Raw genomic sequence first — 24,335 nt, forward strand, 5'->3', positions numbered from 1 at the left:
CTTGTTACTGCAGAGAGGGGCCAGCTGGAGTGGCCGAACGGTTCTAGGCGCTACAGTCTGGAACCGCGCGACCGCTACGGTCGCAGGTTCGAATCCTGCCTCGGGCATGGATGTGTGTGATGTCCTTAGGTTAGTTAGGTTCACGTAGTGCTATGTTCTAGGGGACTGATGACTTCAGAAGTTAAGTCCCATAGTGCTCACAGCCATTTGAACCATTTATTTGCAGAGAGGGTTTCGTCCGTGGTAGGAGAAATAATTAACAAAAAACGGAGAAGACAAAAGAAAAATAATTTAAATATCTCGCTTTTCATAAAACAAACTTTGCATTTCCTGTGCTGGTACTTACTATTTTATCCAATAAAAATTATTATTAATTTATTTTTCATTGATATACCTGCCAAAACAATTGATAGTTTATCGGCATATCGATGGTTTAAAGATTATCGAAACTAACGGATATTTAAACTATGGAAATGTGAGTAACACTGCTCTTTCCCTCTAAATACTCTTTCAGCCTTCAAGAAACATAGGAATCGCATGTCTACGATCTCGGCTTCCTCATCAACATCACTCATTATGACTGGGCACGACACTGCGTATTTTCAAAATAGTGACAGTATTTCGCGGTGGATCTGTGTGCAATTTATTGTCCACAAAAATAATACTTTCCCGCTTAGTTCAGCTTTGGTGCACGTTTCTATTTTCCGAGCCATTTTACTTGTATACGGTAATGCCACCATCATCCGTATCTCAGGATAGCGGTGTCTGCAGGAAACCCGGAACGTGAACACTCTTCCGACAATGCATCACACTAGTTGCGCAATGGTGTTGGCGCGGGACAGCTTGCGTGACCCACAAACTGAAGTTCCAGTGTATTACAGTGAGGCTAATATCTGGTGTGCACTCCCTAACTGCACATGGGTACCTTGAATTTCGTATGGACGCCTCTAACTGCATGTTGTCAACAATAATCTCATAAATCATTTACTGTCTTTTGACGTTTGTTGTCAATAATCAGCTACAAATTCGTAATAATTGCAGCATCTTCACTGCGCAAAAAATTAAAGTATCACTTTTTCGAAACATCGTAATTGTCTCCCTCTACGACGAATAAGTTTGAAATTTAGCCTACAACGTTCCTCTGTAATGGTGCAAAAGCTTGGCGCCCTGCGACGTCACCCTATGGCTCAGTGGCGCTTCAAACAGCATGCTATTGAAGTCACAATTCAGAGGTTCAGGCGAGCAGTAAGATAGGTTACCAATGTCACATTGGCACAAATTTCACCACAATTTTCCTTCATACACCATCATGGATGAGTCACATGATGAGAAAGTGGTCACATCCCCGCTACACACGTTTCACCCCTTCTTTTGACGCCTCTGCGATGGAAGTAAGAACTGCGACACCCAGCATTGAAATCACTGACCGAGGAAAACGTTTTCAAACACATCACCGGTCAGAAACGGCACGAAAAGCCCTTAGGATATGGCTTAATCGGCCTCAATGAAACCACCTTTTCGCTTCCCTTCCCTTTGCTGTTTAATTCATGCACATGCGAATGATGCGTTCCCCTTCACACCCCACACTCACCCACCCACAGTGCATAACAATAGGTACAAAAGTAGCCCCCACAATCGACAACCTTTCTCTTGCGCCACAAAGGTTCAAAATATGCAGCCATAGAAGTATCTGAACATCTTCCTTATGAATACAGGAACAGAGTTTTTCTCCTTCGTCAGGATGCTCGATCTCTCAATTTTTGTAACAATAATTTCAAGTATGTGAACAAGCGACACGGTTCTGCTTCGCTCGGGTAGCATTAAGTACGGCCAGTCGACTTTTCCCGCGTAAGAGTAATTGCGTTTACTGACACTGCGTACGCATACGATTAAAATTCAGAGAACTGAAGATTAACTCAAAATTCTATCACAGCTTAAACGATTTCATCAGGGCACGCCAGGGAAATCCTCAGGAGGCAAGAATTAACTGACGGACTTCATCATTCAGTCAGTTTTCAAAATAATTATAAATCATATTTCTGAACCTTCCTTGTATTTCAAGATATCTATTAAGAAAAACGATAACAATATTGATAACTTGAATACAACGTCTTAACGTTGTGGACCGTTAATACGTTGCATTAAGGTTACTAATATGTCTCTGTTCCTCCAAGAACCGACGTAACGTTTCATAAATAATAATATCCCTACAGTAGTTCCAGAAGTTAGCCATCACAGAGTGGCAAAATGTGGTGGAGGACGTTAAATTAATAACATGTAGTATTCCGTGATAGAAGCGTAGGATGGTCAAGTATTTTATTGTAAGGACATGCTTTGGCCTTTGGCGTAGGCATTCCTGCGAAGATTGACTCAGACCATGCTTCAAGGTATGCAACGACTTCGTTTAAGAGGCAATCCGAACCATATTGCTCCAGATAAGAATCATGAAAAATAGACCTTGGAAAACATACCAGACATTAAGCACTTACGCAAGCGAATGGCAGCAGCTTAATTCAGTAAGGTACAAATAAACTTAAGAGAGTTACGTGTGACAAAATCTTTGAACGCAAAGTCTGTAAAAACATGTCATGAAGGGGAACTTGTTACGTGTGCGAACTCTGCGAACAGTGCAAGAAGGAAAATGCAAGAAGTTCGGGAAAAATATTTTATTATGAACGTGAGATAATAGGTTTGCACTAACATTATAGTACCGATCATTGAAACAGTACTTTCCTTGTTTGGGGTTACGTGTAGGAGTAAGGTAAACATCCTTGAGACATTTCCCGGATGTATGGCTAGCAAATTACGAAAATTATGCAAAACGTGAAGTGGCGACTGCCAGTTACATGAAAAATGCATCGTCTATGCAAACGAATGTCTTTCTGACAGCATGGTATCTTCCGTGTGGTGCGGCTAAGTGGACGAGTGTAAGATACTGTTGTCTGACAGGCTGCTTACCCTTGATGGTTACATTGCGCAGGTACCTAGAAAGTAAGAGCCAGTAATGTCTTGAACTTACCGTATTCTTCGAAGATTCTTTCAGACAGGAAATACGAGTTGCGCAGAAACCTTTTTGTGTATGGATGTTGCTTGAAAACTTTCCACACGACCATGTCTCACCTGAAACAAGAATACAAAAAAATCAGCTACCAACTGAAAAAATTGTTAATTAAATGTCTTCTAATATTTAGTTATGTAATAACTTTAATCGATATAAAACTACTATTGCGACAACGAGGATTCAGTTTTGTTATTAAGCGACTCTATCATAGAACACATAACACACGAGCCATTAACAAAATTTTAAGAAAAGGGAATACGACGACTCACATCATGGCTTGGACAGGACTGTCTGCTGCAGGCGCATGTTCTGTGGTAGTATGAGCTGGTTGTCAAGAAAGTTCACACCACAACCCGCTAAAGTGCACTTAGTACTACCCTAACTTGCTCAACTCTTCTTGAAGGTTGATAAGTGTTTCATTTGCTTTGGGGATGTACTCATTTTGCAACTGCAGTTATTAATATATACTCCTGTCTGCCAAATGTCAGGAAAATTTCCAATTTTGCAAATGTTTGTTTCATTTTGCTGCGTTTTATTGCGCAGAGTGCTAGGGATCGGGACCACTTCAACCGGCCGCTGTGGTCGAGCGGATCTAGGCGCTACAGTCCGGAACTGCGCTGCTGCTAAGGTCGCAGGTTTGAATCCTGCCTCGGGCATGGATGTTTGTGATGTCCTTAGGTTAATTCGGTTTAAGTAGTTCTAAGTCTTCGGGACTGATGACCTCCGATGTTAAGTCCCACAGTGCTGAGAGCCAGTTGAACAATTTTTTTGGTACTACTTCAAGTTTCACTGTTGATATTTTGTGAACCTACTTACGATACCTTTGGGGTATTAACTGTGATGCTGCAAAGACACTTTCATCACTTTAGCGAATTCATTCAAAGGCTGAACAATGACAAAAATAAGTGTAAAAGTGAAAATTTATAATCCGTGAGCATTTCAGAAACAAGATTATCTTCTATACTTCACAGCTAGCCATCTGCCAGATTGTTTGCATATGATGTAAGATATGTGGCTTTGCCTGACCGTGTCAGATAATAGCTAGACAGGTGAGTTCCAAACTTCGGTGTACACTTCTTGTATCATCACATTCAATCGCTGACAGAACTTCGTTGTCCTTTCGAACGAGTGTTCAACAGTAAAGTCAGATGACGAGCAGCGAAACGCTGTAGGACTACCAGTGAAAAGGAACTACTTGTTAGATAAAATTAGCGAACACTTTTCGATTATTCGTTATGCTGTTTTCCTCTTAAAAAGAGAACTGATCCCTTAGCATCACTTTATCAGCAATGCCGCAAACCGTCTGCAGTTTGTTTCATCATGACTGAATTGTTCATATGATACCGAACAAAATTTCCTACCTTGTTGAAAGATGGATTACGTTGTTCTCGTGAAAAGAGGCCGCTTAAATTTTGGAAACACTGTTGGGTAAATTTCAGAACCTTCAGGATAACGCATGCAGGAATACACCTACAGTTAATTTCCTCTCAGTTTATAAGCGACTGCAACAGAACAAGGAATGCCTAATATTAGTACGAAGTACTCTCCAAGAAACATTGTTGCGTGGCTACTTAGCGTAGCCCATTTATAGATGAAAAATAACGGAAAGCAGATGCTGTGGCGTCATGTGTTAGTGTGAGTAATTTATAGTAACGAAATCGAATTGTAACCGTGAACATACGAAGAACTGTCAGCACTAAGAGAGATCTGTTAGATCCTTCTCATATCTTTCTACTTTTCTAAACTGTTCATTGCCTTTTTCCGCTAGCTAAATGATTGCATTCGGAAAGAATCGTGTTATTTTTTTCTTTAGGTTTGTATGTTTCATAAATGATTATCTCTGTCTTCACTCCTAACTCCTTTTCTAGTCCAGCTTAAGACGAAAACCCAATCCGGCATAGGATGACAAAGAGGTAGATTAACAAAAGAAACATGTGGAAATGCTGGCGTTCATCTTAGCGCTTGCACTTTGAACAAGACGTCCACCTGCTGTGGCTAAAAGTCAGTTCAGATGTTCTCGCAACGGTAATTTCAGTGTGAACGAAAGCAGAACAGAAGGAAGTGCAGTCACTGTCGTAATTAGCTCCTTTAATGAAATCTAGATAGATATTTCAGTACCGCCCTTTGAAGGGCAAGAAATGAGTAAATCAGATTGTACTGAAATAATAGTATTTTCGTCTGATGTACCGAGTTGTTGTTACTTGCGAGCTTTCAGAAATAAATGAAATTATGTGATGTGGTGGTGTGATGGCTCTGAACTATGTACCCTCAAACTCAGAGTTGAATTATTAAAAGTTTTAGCTGGTTTCATAGTCTAGGGGCTGGGCCGCATTACAAGCCAAATACTGCTGAGTCTACAGTATACAGTATGAATATACACATGAATCGGATGGTCGAAGGTTCCTATCACTCGGCAATTGCGAATTTTTAATGCAACATACTAATTTATAAATGAAGGATTGCAACTATATTGCAGGTACTATCTTAACAAAATTAAGTAATGAGTACGATAGCAGAAGTACCTTTTAGAATGCCGTTTATTACTGAGAAACACTTACTGGTGTCGATAGTCCAGCAATAAATTATAAGTTGAATAATAGGGAAACAACAGATTCCTACTTCACGTAGTTAGTTATGAACAACAACATAGCTTGCGAGATATTCACTTCTAAATGCGTACTACATCTTCCCTGCAGAAGCCACGGAAATCTCATAAGTACACAAGTCGGCACTACGAAATATTTCTATCTCTCGCGACCACGCGCAAACTGCTCCACTCTCCAAGTATTTCCCGCGACCGTGCGTCTATCGCGCCGTACTGTCCAGGACGCTCTGTGTCCTCTCCTGTACTGTCCCTCGCGCTGCACTATCCAGAACTGCCCCCTCCCACACTTTCATGCAGTCTCTCCACGTATCTTTTTTGGAAACGATCGCTGGATTGGCTAGAGCGCTCGCGCCCTGTCTCCAGGCCCACGTACACTCACAAACATAATGAAACTCTTCGAAATACCGGATTTACATTTAAATAAGTTGAAATTTAGTAACTATTCCTACAGCTGGACCATAAACACGCTATAACACACATTATTAAACACATAAACGAATTTAATAAACATATATCAAAGGAATTAGAACAGACATAAACCAGTAGCCTAATGTCTCTGTGCTTTCTAAAACACAGTAAATAATTGACCAATTTCTTCATAAATAGTATATATTGGATATAAAGAAGACATAAATGAATAAATATATTTGTAAGCATGCTGCTACCGTTTTTTTCGTGTAACTGTGGAGTACTTGTGGACTGACGTGATCAATAGTAATCGGCCACTTTGACCTTCAATAACTCATGTATTATTCAAGTTACATGCCTGTAATTTATAACAATTTAGGTTTACACTAATAGCTTTCTAAAGACATGTCGATTGACAAAATCGGATGAATCAAGTGATTTCGGAAATTCGTTGCTGGGTGTTACTTGTATAATATACAGTTAGATACTAAACTTTAAACTAATAAAGATATAGAAAATCTGATTACACCATCAGAATCGTCATGCAAATAATGGTTTTGGACCTGTTTCTTCTTGAAGTATCATGATTCATCTGGCTACTATTAATTTCTATATGAACTGTGAAATTTCTGCCATTAAATTTTCACAAAGTCCGCCAGTTTTGGCACTCCCGGCGGGTCTCCTTCATCGACACAGCATCACCATGGAATTCCCTGCCACGCGTCTGCTGGACCATGCGCTGGGGCTACCGCTCTTGCTCAGCTAATGTTCGGCACCATGTGGTCGCTGACGAGCCCTGGCTTACCGAGCGGCCCGTGCGGCCACGCCAACTCAGAAGTTAGAATATTTTCAGGGCTCCACAACTCGCCCGTCACCTCACATACTCCAGTTGAGTGTTTCAAAGGGGAGAGCGGTCTTATTGTGTCCCTCAGACAACGCAGAATCTCATGAAAAGTATACAGACGAGGCTCGTCTTTGAACTCTCCAGGGGTCCGTCACGCCAGGATTCTGGTGGAATGTACTGTGGAGGACTGCTTTCTGATTAACGATGTAGTTACGCCTCCTGCAGTCATGACGGCTTCAGCAGCAAGGAGATAGTTCTCAAACTATCAGTCGTTTATGCACACATGCGACATGACGGAGCTAGTCGAGGGCTGACAGTCTGCTGGCTATGTAGGAAGTTAGGTCCTTGCAGGACTCAGCGACGCCAGTGGTATTTACAAGATATGCGAAATCTTTCGTGGTTTAGCTAAAACGTTTTCAAAAATAGTCTGATTGGCAGGGGAAGATGCAAGCATTTGCCCATGCCTTACAGGCTAATAACAAAACAAGAGCTCTCACTGGTCGCCGATAAGTGGCACTGATTTTTCTGAGAGGCTCTTGAGGCGAGAGGACAGCAGTGTTTCGATAGGTCAACAAATACCCAAGAGTCGTGATTGGCTGACGCTGGTTTTCAGCTGCATTATTTTTAGTGAAACACCAGAGTTAGAGAAACAAAAAATTGAGAAGGCTTTCGGTGTTGGAGAGAGCACTCTGTTCAGTAGGACGGTGTAGAGATAGGGAGAGAGCAGCAGAGATCCTAGACGCAGCCAGAATGAAAAGGTTCTTACTGCGGTGTTAGGATTTAACTGAGATTGCCATCGTGAGAAGTTTAGGAACATTGAGATCAAGTTACATTCGTATCGCAGCTGCAGTCATTATTTTTAATTTTATCGTTCCATTTCTTTCGAGATTCTTAACTCATCTTTTGTTGCAGTGAATCCTGAGTTATCTTGACATGCTTATTAACTTTCCCAGCTCACGTATTTATTCTGGTGCATGTGTAAGCTCTCCTAAGATATCATGAGTATCACAGCAGCTGAAAGGGCTGCTTTACGTTCACTTAGAGTTAGTTGGGATATTGCTATTTTACCTACGGTCAGGGGCAATGCTACCGTTGTTGTGGACAAGCAGGATTACGTTCAAAAGATGCAGTGTTTACTGTCTGACAGCATATCGCAGGGTCGGAGCTGATCCCACACAAAGTTTTGAGAGAAAGACTAACAGCTTCCAGAAAAAAGTAATCTTTCGCAGGAAACTATCAAGAGTCCTACTGTGCTGGATTACGTTCAAAAATGCAGTGTTTATTGTCTCACGCAGCATATCGCAGGGTCGGAGCTGATCCCACACAAAGTTTTGAGAGAGAGACTAACAGCTTCCAGAAAAAAGTAATCTTTCGCAGGAAACTATCAAGAGTCTTACTGTGCTGTTCCGCCTAGGTTGTATGACTTCCCTAAGGTCCGACTGCGAGTAATGTTGGGGCTCCGACATATCGTGTAGTGAAACACATTGATATTCTGTTGAGCCCTACAGTAGGTCGGTGTGAGCACCACATTAAGATCTCGGCGGAATTCTTAAATCGATTAGAGGGGATGCGTTTTGATGACTCTGATATCGTTGTAATTTACTATGTGGTCTCTCTTTTCATTCGTGTTCCCCTGATTAGTTATGGATGACTGAGATCTGATTCCGAGTTAACGAAACTAATTCCTCTTGTACTGACTTCCACTTACTTTTTATTCAGTGACCAGTACTACGAACAGACAGATGGGGTTGCGAGGGGAAGCCCGTTACCACCTGTTATTTCCAATCTGTTTATGGAAGATTTCGAGGAACGTGCGCCTTGGAGTCGGTGGCTTTGAAACCGTATTTTTTTAGATGTGTAGACGATACATTTGTTGTTTGGCCTAATGGCAGTGAGAATTTGAACTACTTCTTAGAATGCCTGAATTTAATCCACCTTCATGTTTCACGTTGAAGGTGGAGAAGGATGACTGTCTTCCCTTCCTTGATGTGTTGGGCAGGCGGAAGATGGATGGTATGCTGGGACATGTCATTCGTGGGAAGTCTGCTTACAGTGACTTGTATCTGCAGGCTGATAGTTGTCACCATCCAGATCAACGTCATCTCGGATCCTGAGAGTTTGTCAACTGAGTTGGCACATCTCGAAGTCACCTTTCGTCAGAATGGTTATAGTGAAATGCACATCAAACGTGCGTTGCACTATCAACCTACTGTGTACCGGGTGAGTGAAGATGACACCTAGGTGGCACCAAAGTCTACTCCATTTTTTCCTTACGCAGCGAGGATTTCTAAGAATACTGGTCGCATTTTGCGGAAATACGATGTATACAATCTAAGATCAGGTTCCTTTTGGGTGTATTCCTTGCGAATGCGGCATTTCATACATTGGACAGACTATCAGGACTGTGGAAGAGCGGTGTGCTGAGCATAAGCGACACACACGCTTACAACAGCCGTGCAAATCAGACATTGCAGAACATTGTCTCGGCACCTGACATCCTATGGAACATAAAAACACAGAGATTCAGGCATGCATTTCCAGCTGTTGGGATAGCGTTATTAAGGAAGGTGATGAAATTAAATTAGCAAATAACCTTACGAATGTAGATGGTCGTTTTTGTTTAAATTCTGCATGGAATCCTGCTCTCTCCCTTCTCAGAAAACAGAGCGACAGAGTTAATGCTGCCTCAGCCGTTGATTATTAATTTCAGTGTCGATAACTTCTCTCGACGACGTCATACGTAAGTTATCTAAACAGCATTATATCTACTGAAAGACCTCAACACTGATGCAGACGGGTTGGATGTCTTAGTTATGGTGCATAACAGAACTCGCCGCTGACAGGTGAACGCGTCGTAAGGTAAACGAAGGGGAAGGTGTTGGTGGCTCGCTACGATAGTTCGGGTAGCCCAATCACTAGAGCACTTACCTACGAAAGATGAAAGAAAAAGTTCCCTAGTTCGAGTCCCTGCGCAGAAAATACTTTAAACCCTCCAGGTTGTTTGAAATCACCGCGAACTCCACTGCAGAGTCATCTACTGATTGGTTTGTTGCAACCCGCCATGAGCTCTCTTCCTCTCAGAAAAGCAATTGCACCCTATGTCCTCAACTGTAAAATGTACTCCCACCCTCGTGTTCCCTTGTAGCTTTTAGCCTCAGCAGCCCCTTCTAGTAACACAGAAGTTATGTCTATCATACAATCCCTTCTTCTTGTCTGTGCTTTCTATGTGTTACTTTCTTCGCCAATCCTGCGGATAACGTCCTCGTTCCTTATTTTGTCAGTGCGCCTAATTTTCAATATCGTTCTGTGACACCGCATCTCAAACCCTTCAAGTCTCTTATCTTCCTGTCTCTCACAGTCTCCCACTATTCAATGCAAAGACCAAACGTACATTCTCAGAAATTGCTTCCTTGAGTTAAGGCCGATGTTTGATACTAGCTAATTTCTTTTGGCCACAAGTACCCTCCTGGCCTTAGCTAGTATACTTTTCCTGTCCTCCCGGCTTCGTCCATCATGTGGTATTATGCTCCCAAAGTAGCCAAATTACTTACTTTGATGTTAAATCTATCGCTAATTTCATTTCTGTTACTTCTGATTGCATTCATTTTCCATCGATTTACCCTCAATAGATATTCTATACCAGCTGCACTCTTCATTCCATTCAACAGGTCCTATAATTCTTATTCTCATCAATAAAAGATACCAATGTTAACAGTGAATCTAATTGTGGATATCATGTCAACTCCTATTTTAATCTCCCTCTGACACCTTTGTCAACTCCATTGCTTCTTCGCTCTGTAGACTGAACAACAGGGGTGAAGGACTGCATCCTGGTCTCAATCCAAGCACGTGGTTCTTCACCTTCCATTCTTACTTTTTCCTCTTGGATCTTGTACATACTGCACTTTACCTGAATTTCCCTGCAGCCTACTCATATTCTTCCTCAGAATTTCTAGCATATTTTAGCAAATAACATTGTCGAGCGCTTTTCCTAGATCAGCAAATCCTGTGAAGGTGTCTATCTTTCATAAGGCATGCTTCCATTGTCAGCCGCAACGTCAGAGCTACTTCTGTGGTGGTTTTAACTTTACAAAGCGAAAATGAGCGTCATCTAACAGATCCTCACTTTTGTTTTCCACTCTTACGTGTGTTACTCTTGTCATAAATTTGGATGATTGAGTTGTTAGAATGATGGTACCTACATTTATCTACCCCTGCTGTCTTCGGGAATGATATTTCCACGAAACTCTGATGGCAGGTTTCCATTCTCATAGATTCTACACGTCAGTTTGAATAATCGTTTTGACAACACTGATACCAATGATTATAGAAATTCCGAAGGAACGTTATCTATCCCTTCTGCCTTATTTTACAAGTCCTCATCCTCTGCCGAGAAGTAAGGTTACACCTTCAGCTTCCCGTGCAAAGTATATCACCCAGGGAGGATTTTGAAGTTGTGACGAAAATCCGTTAGAAGATTTTCTGACCGAAGAGGACGACATAGTTGAAAGTTTACACGAAGAGGTGTACTCTTCCCATCTACCCGCTCTCTTTCCTCCGTGTTAAACAGTGAAATTTGCATTGTACTCTTAATCCTGACGCCAGATTCGAGACGCGGTCTAGCACGTATTTTTAATTTGCCACGAAGTTGTTGTACTTCTGCCTTCATCAATGAATTGTAGTAGTCCTTCAGTTTCACAAGTTTCTTCGCAGTCATTTTCCTTGTACCTATGATTATCTGTCCAATTTATGTGTGAGTGCCCTTTTTAGTGTTGTCCATTCTTTGCAAATGAACTGCCTACAGTGGTATTCACTATAGCTGTATCAACAACGTTGAAGTACTCCAAACGTATCTCATCATTCCTCATTACCTCTGTATCTCACTGCTTTACCTGTTAAGTCTTTCGGACAGTTTTCTTAACCTTCAATGTACTCTTTATCATTACAATATTGTGAAACTATTACAATATAGTATGTGATACAGGATCAATGCATGCTGATATTTTGTTTAAATCATATTGTAATTCGGTTTGATCTTCGTGTGACTTTATTAGACAGCAAACGACGAAAAATATGCAAACAATTGGAGGGAGCTGCTGAGATTGTCTCCTTCATCGTTTATATAGACTAAGAACAGCATATGGCTTATAACACTTCCCTGGGTAACTCCAAATATAATTTCGGTTTCACTCGACAACTTCCTGACATTTCTGTTACAAATACCGATGATCCAGATGCACAGTACTCCAAGCAATTTGTTTAGAAGCAGCTTGTGAGGAACATCGTCAAAATCCTTCTCAAAATCTGGAAAAGTGGAATCGGGATTCTTTGTCGACAGCACTCAGTACCTCGGACGAATAAGGATCCAAATGTGTTTCACATGGACAGTATTTTCTGAATCGTACTGGTTTTAAAATCCTGTTACTTATCGATGTTTGTAATATGGGTTGATAATTCAGCGGATTTATTGTATTTGTGTGATTTGTGTAACTTCCAACGCATGAGCGGTACTGTTCCCTACTTTTGTAAGCAGGCTGTTCATGTTTTCTTATTGGCAACGTTACGTAGCGCTCTGTATGAAAATCACTGGCTGTGCTGTGTGCAGTCTGTGGCTAGTTTGCATTGTTGTCTGCCATTGTAGTGTTGGGCAGCTGGATGTTAACAGCGCGTAGCGATGCTCAGTTGGAGGTGAGCCGCCAGCAGTGGTGGATGTGGGGAGAGAGATGGCGAAGTTTTAGTGCCTTCCGTAGTTTGAATCTTTTATTTAGCTAGCAGTAGTTCCGCTCGCTGTATTGCAGTAGTTCGAGTAACGAAGATTTTTGTGAGGTAAGTGATTTGTGAAAGGTATAGGTTAATGTTAGTCAGGGCCATTCTTTTTTTAGGTATTATTGAAAGTCAGATATGCGTTGCGCTAAAAAATATTGTGTGTCAGTTTAAGCACAGTCATGTATAATTGTTCTAAGGGGAAGTTTAATTTTCGACTTTCGTGTTACCGTTTGAAGCATATCAAACTACCGGCCTGTCTTTCACATTCTGTTTCGTTCTATACCCATACACGTCTTAAACGGGCTTCTCACCAGACGTGCGGTGTCAGCCATCTGACGGGTATTGTGAACACTGAGACGTAACCTGGTAGAACTCACAACACACGTGTGTCAACGTGATCGACTGAAGGACACTCCAGAGGTTGCGTGCAAATCAAACTCGAATATTCCGAAAATGGATACATGTATAATAACAGCCTTCACTTCATCAGCGATTTTCGTTCTAAATTAGAGATGATACAGAACCTTACCGACAATTATTCTTCCTACGTGCTACTCACAAATGGAACAGGGAAGGGGAATCCAGTTTCTGGTACAGAAGTACCATCCTCCACAGACCGTTATGTGCCTTGCACGTGTATGATTATAGGTGTAGAAGAAGATATTGCTTTAGTAGTAGTGCACCTTTATGGTGCAACAAAATTATAAGGCATCATTTTGGAAAGAACTACATTCTGGAAATAATGAGTAGTTATGCATTTGCAACTCTAGGTTTTCGAAGAAAGTAAAACGTTCGTTTAGAAGAGGAGTTTGGACGAGGGCTTTAAAATAAGATATGTCAATCTTGAAACGAGTAATTATTAGCAGGGTCGAATTTTTATGTGCACGTGGATTTAGTGAATCGTAAATTTAGAATATTTTTCTAAGCGAGATTCTTCTAGCTGATCTAAATTGTTGCTATAAGCGAACTGTGAATAATACACCAAATAATAAAGTTCTGAAAAAAATCAGCTGAAGTAAGAATTAGGGGACTTAATATACTCAAAGTGCATTTTTATGTATGGAAAAGAAAACAAAAAAGAAGACTATAGCGCAGTTTTTGTCAAATATAATGTTCATCAGGTTACCTTCGATTCAGAATTGAATAAAGTATCCAATGAACTGTGGATGAAGCCTAACCAACAGACATTACATGCATTGATCAAAAATGATAGTGCATTGAGAATGGCTAGTTTCTAGCTGAAATCTAGATCTGCCAATAAAATTTGAAAAGGACGATTGATAGCTGAAATACATTATTTACAATTAAAAATATAATGTTGTTGAATTTGATGTTCACACTCGGATGTAGTCTGCAGCATGTAAAGATTTATTAATAATTAACTCTGTGGTTCCACAAGAGGACTGCGTGATATGTACAAGTCACACAGAAAAATGACACATGTATCAGTGGACAGACAATCTCTCCAAATTTCTATTCGTAATACGAGCCACGGCATACTTGTGTTAGAGGGCAGGTGTATCAGAAGATGTAGGTAAATCATCTCCTCTGTATAGTTACAGCGCATTAGTTCGCTCCTGTAGATAAGCAAACTGATGAACAATTTCCAAAGCTGTTCCTGTCGCATGTGCTTGGGCAATTCATGTCGGCTATTTCAATTACTTACACGCACGCATGAACACACTATGACGTTGAAAACAGGTCGCGAAGTGAATGCACGTTCGCGTTCCTGCGTTCACACAGGCTCGGGCCCACCGGAGACTTAGACAAAATGGAACTCGGTCGGGATGGGGGTACGCAGGCTGAAGCATCGCCGTGGACCGTGCCATATCTCGTTTGGGCGCTCCTGCCCTCGGATCCCGGTATTTATAGCCGGCCGAAAGGAAGTGTCGGCAAGTGCCCTGGGCACCGTGGCGTAGCGCCAGACACCCAAGAAGGCGGTGGGCGGAAAAGCTTCCGACCCGGATACACCGTGTCCTGCACCTTCTACCGGCGAATCGTTGCTGCTTTCTTTTCTAGCCTGTCACCCCACAGCTGAGGAGAAAACTCCACCATTTCGTACCATTCGCTCCTGATATTCATTAACGGTGCGTTATTGTATCTTGGTCTGTATAAACACACAGCGTTATTTACAGCAAGAAGAAAAACTGTTTTTTATGTTGAGAAGAAGTCTTTGGCGACGGCGCTTTTTCATAAAACATTCTTCAATTTCTTACCGCGTCAGTTCAGCATAAAATTTCGAGCTTTCGACGATTGGTTCAAATGGCTCTGAGCATTATGCGACTTAATTTCTGAGGTCATCAGTCGCCTAGAACTTAGAACTAATTAAACCTGACTAACGTAAGGACATCACACACATCCAAGCCCAAGGCAGGATTCGAACCTGCGACCGTAGCGGTCGCTCGGCTCCAGACTATAGCGCCTAGAACCGCACGGCCACTCCGTCCGGCTTTCTACGATTACCTACATCGTCTTCGTCAGAAGCAAGTGACTGTTTAAGCTGCTGATAGCCCACAGACGGCTTCTGACCGGTCAGTAATTACGTAATGCTGTCGCATATGGTGTCTATGTCTGCGCTGGTGACGTAGTGGCGTAAATATTGCGACGAATCTTTCTCCTATTACTACAAAACTTTTTTGTGAAACAGTGTTTTGTGTTTGTATGTGAGGATGTGCTCAGCAACTGCATATTTCTCCAGTTCTCGATTTTTAATATGCCATTGATGTTCAGCACAGCAGCCTGAAACGGTTCAGATGGACTGACCGATATACCGGGTGATCAAAAAGTCAGTATAAATTTGAAAACTGAATATGTCACGGAATAATGTACATACAGAGGTACAAATTGACACACATGCTTGGAATGACTTGGGGATTTATTAGAACCAAAAAAATACAAAAGTTCAAAAACTGTCCGACAGATGGCGCTTCATCTGATCAAAATAGCAATAATTAGCAAAACAAAGTAAGACAAAACAAAGACGATTTTCTTTACAGGAAATGCTCAATATGTCCACCATCGCTCCTCAAGAATAGCTGTAGTGTAAAGCATGTCCAGAGTTATGGTGAGGCATTGGCGTCGGGATGTTGTCTTTCAGCATCCCTAAAGATGTCGGTCGATCACGATACACTTGTGACTTCAGGTAACCCCAAAGCCAATAACCGCACGTACTGAGGTCTGGGGACCTGGGAGGCCGGCCAATCAAGACGAAAGTGGCGGCTGAGCACACGATCATCATCAAACGACGCGCGCAAGAGATCTTTCACGCGTCTAGCAATATGGGGTAGTTCTAATAAAACTCCATCTCATTCCAAGCATGTGTCTCAATTTTTACCTCTCTATCTACATTATACCGTGGTTTATTAAGTTTTCAAATTTATACTGACTTTTTGATCACCCGGTACTTCCTTTCGCACTCGGAAGGGATGTTATAAATATTCTTATACTTAAATACTTGCACCGTGCATGCACAGTGGAATGTATGCAGGCTGCAATGTTGACCTGTACTTTCCTGTGACCAGTGATTGTTAATGAAGTCGACATGAATGCTGTGTGATGCACGAACATTGTTTCTGTTAATACCAAGCCCTCTCAGACTATTTTCGTTGGACATGACGTGTGTTAGCAATACCGTGTGGTGACTACCTAGCGATGAACTCGGTGCAGCGGGCTTCGTTCTTGCGGGGTACCTTCGTTGTCCCGTAAATCACAGCCATGAGATCGAGCCCAATCTCGAAATCCAACATCGGTTTCGGTCATCATAGGGGCCAGCATTCAAAGAGTGGTCAGGGAAAGTCCGAGTTAAAAGTTATGAGCGAAAATCGTTCAGATGACAGAGTTGTCTTATGCTGCTGGAACAAAAGAAAAAAATTGCAGTAAACATGGACTCTAAAGCGCATAAAAATTTTCAGTAAATACGAGCTCAGAACTGCATTACTTAAGAGCGATGAGCTCGTCTATGGTACTCTGAAACACATCTCGTCTACTGGAAAAGTGCTCATATCTCCTAACGTATGCATTTTAGAGCCCACGTTGACCGGACAATTTTTCCTTGCTTTGGTCTATACTACTTCCTCCCAAAATAAGGAGAGCAAAGAGCTTCCGAAAGAAGAGGTCCACTGTCAAAGGTATCAAAATTTTTTTCACTTACAACTTTCGACTCAGTCGCCTCCGGACCAGAGTCCCTGAACTGAAATTGACACATTTATCCTTCTCCATCATCCCTGAAATTTTGTAACATCATCATGGAATTACGCTGTATAATCACGCTCAACCTCAAATATATCTCTACTACAAGTTGCCGGCCGCGGTGGCCGAGCGGTTGTAGGCGCTTCAGTCCGGAACCGCGCGACTGCTACGGTCGCAGGTTCGAATCCTGCCTCGGGCATGCATGTGTGTGATGTCGTTAGGTTGAAGTAGTTCTAAGTTCTAGGGGACTGATGACCTCAGATGTTAAGTACCATAGTGCTCAGAGGCATTTGAACCATTTTCTACTACAAGTTGATCTTTCTATTGTGATTTCTTTAAAATAGTCATGATGGCTTGGAAAGCTGTGAAAAGCAGAGGAAATGACTGAGACTGCCATGTATAACCGTTATCGTCAGAGGAACAGTGTTCAAAATACGTACACATTTGCCGGACTTACTGACACTTCTCTCCGTATTTAACTAAGACTCTCTCGTAAATAATTGTCTACACTATTCTATTCTATCGCTTGCGCCTTGTCCCGCGGTTACGCAGGGTCGGCCATGGTTAACCGGATTTGGCATGTTAATTTTAAGGGGTAGCCGGATGCTCTTCCTGAACATTTTCATTAAATTAGCCTTACGACATTAATTCTATATTACACTGTCTTGCTGTACTAACTGTGAATAGATCTTTGTGGTATTTACCCATGAAAACTGACAATTCCTCCTGTAATGTATTTCTATTTGCATCCGTAACAATTACTCACCATTGACATTATTAGACGTAGCGTAACAAACGAGAAATGAAGGAATATTTTTCACGGCAGACCTCTACAATAATGCCAGTGGTCAACAGTATTGAGTGTTCACTAATCAGTCATCGAAGGACGTACAAACATTGAGGATTTTGCATAATCACGAACACGAGAAGAATGTCACTGAGCTACAAAATGGGCGCGTTGATAATCATCCCAATCTCGACCGATTCATTACTTTCCACTGTTGACATAGATACTAAAGGTCAGTGTCAGTTCGAGTGAAATCTATTTGGGTCTTAGTCCGCATCATTTTGTAAAAATAAACCACCAAAAGCTGATGTTTCAGAGAGAAGAGACTGCTCACCGGGAAGAACACCGCTGCAAACACCTCATTATTGGTTTCCCTGACATCACAACTTATTTTATTCAGTTGATGAGACAAACTGTACAAGTTACACTTCAGTGCACGATGCTGAAACTTACGTCTAATCTGCCGTTGATTTGTTGTTACAGCTGGTAATCAAATTAAGGCTGGTTTACAGCCGCTTGCTGTTTGAAACAGTAACATCAGAAACAAAAATATAAGCAATATTCTGAGACATACCTGTTTTGCAACATTGAAATCTATCGTGGGGCACCCACAACTGTTGTTAAATTTTTTCATGATGAATAAATCTGCCTCAGTTGTACTTTATTTGCATAAAATCGTGCATACAACTTGAGTTTTAGGAGGTAAATCTCACCTTCAAGCGCTACTAAAAACTAGGAGAACTAAGAGGGATTCTTAATCAAATTAAATAACACTGGAAGCGCACATACAAATGTGCACATCAGGTTATATGTTGATTGCGTACGAGAAAGTCGTACCAGTCATGTAAAAAAAAATCCAGGAAATTTATCAAGTAGCATGCTAGATCCCGTGCTGATGAGGCATGAGTCAACCAGTAGGCTACCACACCGGGTAAGCAGGGTCCAACCGAGACAACATGAATGTAACAGTAAGTAAGCACACACTGCCAGCCTTATGTAACGAATGAACCAACTGCGAACGACTCGACATGTTGACATGCGCTTAAGAAATTAGAATGAAGGCATAAAAGCTGTAGAATGCCAGTTTGTGAAACTCAAAAGTAGATTGCCATGTAAGTACCCAGACCGCCCCATATCGTGGAAACTCAGCAAAAGCCGTCAACAGACTGCCGCGCGGAGCGTAATGAGACCTCTGTGTACACACATAGATGAGAGAGTGGTCGCCACCGGAACTAACGCCGAGGGTGAGAGGAACCATTGAAGAAATTACAGCTAACAACACGGCCGCACCACACGTTTCCTTCCAAATGCTAACCGATATCAATATTGCTAAATCCACCTTACTTCTGTAGGGCATCAGCTAACACAGGCCTAGTGTAGAGCAAACAATAGAAACAAAACATGCAACGTATAATGCGGTTGTCAAGAAATAAAAATATTAAAAAAAGTTTAATAAAATTTTCAAGATATAAAACTAATAAAACCATAGTACAAAATATAAAATTAATAAAACCATAGAATAAAATAAAAAAGGGCAAACCGAAAAACCACAAATTAAAGATAGCAGTGGAAGGTATGTCAATATACAGAGTACGTCATATTAAAAATTCGACGCTGTGAATGCAGACAGAACAAAGTGAACAGGGTAGCCTACATAATCAGAGTCCATAAAATCTACAGAAACTGAAAAGCCAGCGTGACTAGCAAACTCCAAAATATACTAAACATATACATAGCCGCAGAGTTACACACTAGGCACTAATATTACGTACAGCCCATTAAAAGAAAACTTGAATCTAATTTTGAAAAGCCGAGCGGGGTAGCCGAGCGGTCTAAGGCGTCTTGTCACGGTCCGCGCGGCTTCCCCCGTCGGAAGTTCGAGTCCTCCCTCGGGCATGGCTGTTTGTACGTGTTGTCCTTAGCGTAAGTTAGATGAAGTAGTGTGTAAGCTTAGGGACCGATGACCTCAGCAGTTTGGTCCCATAAGACCTTACTACAAATTTCCAGTTTTCTAGTTTTGAAAACATTATGTGAGACTTTTAGCAAGAGCAGGTATGCCTGCAGGTGGAGCGACTGTTAAAACTAGGTTTTTGAAAACAGCCACAAGTCAAAGTTAGTATTTTTTCTGACTGGTTTCCTTCTTCAAATTAACAAAAGCGTCATCAGAATATAACGATTTAAGTAGGCTGACAGCACTAAAGATTGCGTTTAAATTTGGCTGACAGCACTAAAGATTAAACTGGATGTTGACGGTTAAAATATGTGTAAACTAAGTAGTAAATGATGAAACTGACAGATTATCATCGGCGCTGTCAATGTCACCGTTTACTACTTTTCTTCAAACGTACTGCAAGTTCTATAGTATACCCAGTTTACTATTTGGTGCTGTCAGCCAACTTGAAACTATATATTCTGATTAAGATCCCGTTCATTTGAAGAGCGAAACCGGCAAATAAAAAACACTAAACTTGACTTGTGGCTCTTTTCAAAAACTTATTATGCGAAACCACACAGTTGACATGACACGGAACATCCACGATCAGGGGACGAGATATCATAGATACAGCATGCGCGAAGATGATAAAATACGACAACCTACTGCAGTGGAGACCGCCGTAGCCATTGAAAATAGTTGCGGAACATCCATTTCAGTTTAAGTTCGGTTTCCTCATTGAGACTACTGTGAGGACTTACTTGCACTTCATGATTATTAGCTCCTCTAAAATGTTAAAAACCTGGCCCTTTGTTTTTATGGGCAAGAATTCTAAGTCATCTTCAGTGTTACGTAATCTGTGCACATTGCATGCCAAATGCGCCACTGAAGCTGACTTAAGATTACGAGTGGTACCATGTCCTCCAACTCTAGTTTGAAACCCTCTCTCCGTCTGCCCGATATATCTACACTCACACTGTGGGCATTTGATACCGTAAATACCAGCATTACATTACGGACAAACTGCACGCCCGTTATTTTAGGTACAGAAAGGGTGGAGTGACACCTACAGATCCTAAACATCTTCGTAGTTTATCGGATATTGGACCAAAGTAAGAGGTTCTGCAATAGCTCTTCTAGGCCGCCTCATCCTCTTATCTGAGGAGCGTACTTCTCTGTTTCCCTTTAAGTTTAATTTTTCAACATATCGTCTACAACCATAGCTGAGTAACCGTTCTGTTTTGACATATTTTCAATAGTCCGTAAATCTTTTTCCGCACCACTAGGACTCAAAGGGATTTGTAAGATCCGATGGAGCAGTGACCCCGAGTTACGAATCAGTGTATCAGTTGTTGAGAGTTTACGGTATATATCAATGTTTGTGTCCTGACATGCCTACAAACAAATCACGCGGGAATTTCTAAGCTCCCAGTAAAATGTGATACTATCAGAAAAGGACACTTGAAAGATTAAACATGGATGTACACTCCTGGAAATGGAAAAAAGAACACATTGACACCGGTGTGTCAGACCCACCATACTTGGCTCCGGACACTGCGAGAGGGCTGTACAAGCAATGATCACACGCACGGCACAGCGGACACACCAGGAACCGCGGTGTTGGCCGTCGAATGGCGCTAGCTGCGCAGCATTTGTGCACCGCCGCCGTCAGTGTCAGCCAGTTTGCCGTGGCATACGGAGCTCCATCGCAGTCTTTAACACTGGTAGCATGCCGCGACATCGTGGACGTGAACCGTATGTGCAGTTGACGGACTTTGAGCGAGGGCGTATAGTGGGCATGCGGGAGGCCGGGTGGACGTACCGCCGAATTGCTCAACACGTGGGGCGTGAGGTCTCCACAGTACATCGATGTTGTCGCCAGTGGTCGGCGGAAGGTGCACGTGCCCGCAGCGACGCACGGATGCACGCCAAGACCGTAGGATCCTACGCAGTGCCGTAGGGGACCGCACCGCCACTTCCCAGCAAATTAGGGACACTGTTGCTCCTGGGGTATCGGCGAGGACCATTCGCAACCGTCTCCATGAAGCTGGGCTACGGTCCCGCACACCGTTAGGCCGTCTTCCGCTCACGCCCCAACATCGTGCAGCCCGCCTCCAGTGGTGTCGCGACAGGCGTGAATGGAGGGACGAATGGAGACGTGTCGTCTTCAGCGATGAGAATCGCTTCTGCCTTGGTGCCAATGATGGTCGTATGCGTGTTTGGCACCGTGCAGGTGAGCGCCACAATCAGGACTGCATACGTCCGAGGCGCACAGGGACAACACTCGGCATCATGGTGTGGGGGGCGATCTCCTACACTGGCCGTACACCACTGGTGACCGTCGAGGGGACACTGAATAGTGCACGGTACATCCAAACCGTCATCGAACCCATCGTTCTACCATTCCTAGACCGGCAAGGGAACTTGCTGTTCCAACAGGACAATGCACGTCCGCATGTATCCCGTGCCACCCAACGTGCTCTAGAAGGTGTAAGTCAACTACCCTGGCCAGCAAGATCTCACGCGGTCTGCACGTCCAGCACGAACGCTGGTCCAACTGAGGCGCCAGGTGGAAATGGCATGGCAAGCCGTTCCACAGGACTACATCCAGCATCTCTACGATCGTCTCCATGGGAGAGTAGCAGCCTGCATTGATGCGAAAGGTGGATATACACTGTACTAGTGCCGACATTGTGCATGCTCTGTTGCCTGTGTCTATGTGCCTGTGGTTCTGTCAGTGTGATCATGTGATGTATCTGACCCCAGGAATGTGTCAATAAAGTTTCCCCTTCCTGGGACAATGAATTCACGGTGTTCTTATTTCAATTTCCAGGAGTGTATATTTTGTATTCGATGTATACAGATTATACACACATAATGGTCAATTTTGAAGCCGCAACTATAATTACCTTTCGGTGAACAACGCTCACACAACGTGCTTACTAATCAGTTACGTATCGTTAAGAGCAAGCTCCTTCGCCGCTTCGTGATTTGCAGCACGAAGGTCACGACGCATCGTTTGTGGTTCACTCTCCTGTCCCGTCGGAAACGACTGCTGTTAAATGATGTCGGCTGCCAGTGGAATTTATTTTCGAGCCACAACAAACATTATGGTGAGAGGCCTATCTTTCACACAGATTGTCGTTCTAGAAAGCGACTCGCGTGCGTCTGGCGTTTGTCAAGGACAAGAGGGAAGTGAAGAGGTGGCAGAAAGGCGAAGCATTTTATTCTGGCGCTCAATAGCACGTAACGTAAATGGAAATGGCGTGATGTACATCACTTTGCTGGGACTCCGGCATTCTGATTGCTTGAGGACGGGGTATGGCACGAACCAGTCATTCCCATTTCAAAGATGTTCCGTCGAAGCGTACAGGGGGAAAATTGGACGAGAGGTTGTAAGAAAGCTATAGAATTGCACAGATGATGGGTTTTTCTGTTCTGATATGTGGCATCACGCAGCAGAAGGACGCGTTTATAGCTTTATTATCCGAAGTAGACAGCGCTGAATGCCCCATCGAGAAGCGATCCCAGCCTCGTCGGAGACGCATTGGACCTTGACTTAGCGAATTCGCGTATCCGAACTATTGATTTTGTTCATGAACCATCAATCTCTTACCACATAAAATAAAGGACACACTCTTATGCAAAAATCACGATACGACCTCGGAAGATACAGTGGAACAAATGGGGAAGGCGTTACGAAAAGCACTACTTCACGCCCGCACTAATACGAATACAAATATCGAAGTGACGTATTATATGCAAGATTACAGGCTTCAGATCTGCAACTTTTTCTGAGCATGTAACTGTTTATTTAGATGGCCAAAGTGTCACAGATTTCATTTTACGAGTATTTGTAATAGTAATCAATACCAGCCTGCAGTTAGACTTACTATTCCAAATCATAAACTTGTAGTAAACGTTATTCACTGTGTTCATCCATAAGGGAAATGATTAAATTCTAGGAATTCTCTAATAAAAAACTCAGAATTCTGGTAACAGCACATTTATATGGTTGTAAACGGTTGTCACTACGAACTCGTCAGATTTTGAAGAGTAGAGTGCCAATGTAACTCATGGAATAGAAATACAGAGCATGGATAAAAATATGGAAACACCAAAAGGAAACACAGTACCTTGCCTAATACGATGTAAGAATCCTGTTGGCATTCAAAACAGCTTCTAGTCGTCTCGGAATGCGTAAATACAGGTCACGTATGGTTTAAAGGGAATCTTTATATAACATAGTGTCAAGTTCAGGTAACAGCGATGAATGCAGACAGCGATCACACATTCTTCTCTCCAAAGTGGACCACAAACGCTCAATAACACGAAGATCAGATGACTGTGATGGCCAGGGAAGACGCGACAGTTCATCCTCGTGCTTACCAAACCAATCCTGGGTGATGCGCGTCGTGTGAGCTTGGGTCCTGTTATCATGGAACGCAGCATCACCACTGGGGAACACACATTGTACCATGCTCCAAAGGATTTAAATATGCTGTATCTCACGTTAGTAAATTGTCGAAGTGTCTGTAGCAAGATCCCCGAGCTACTCTCCGAAATAAACAGTAGCAATGCCAATATTGTATAAGGTACCGAAAGCTGGTTGAAACCAGATATAAATAGCAGCTAAATTTTGAACTCGGAGCCGGCCGCGGTGGTCTAGCGGTTCTAGGCGCTCAGTCCGGAACCGCGTGACTGCTACGGTCGCAGGTTCGAATCCTGCAGCGGGCATGGATG

At 42.5% G+C, this 24,335-nt stretch overlaps 1 protein-coding gene across 1 annotated transcript in view; it reads right to left on the reverse strand.

Moving 5' to 3' along the window:
* LOC124789000 (octopamine receptor Oamb-like) overlaps positions 1-24,335 on the reverse strand; it is a 596,669-nt gene that overhangs the window by 314,927 nt on the left and 257,407 nt on the right. Inside the window, exon 3 of the mRNA XM_047256287.1 lies at positions 3,020-3,120. Within this exon, the coding sequence (XP_047112243.1) occupies positions 3,020-3,120 (101 nt within the window). The remainder of the gene's footprint in view (positions 1-3,019; positions 3,121-24,335) is intronic.

This window comes from Schistocerca piceifrons, chromosome 3 (genome assembly GCF_021461385.2).
Source record: "Schistocerca piceifrons isolate TAMUIC-IGC-003096 chromosome 3, iqSchPice1.1, whole genome shotgun sequence".
Classification (NCBI taxonomy): Eukaryota; Metazoa; Arthropoda; class Insecta; order Orthoptera; family Acrididae; genus Schistocerca; species Schistocerca piceifrons.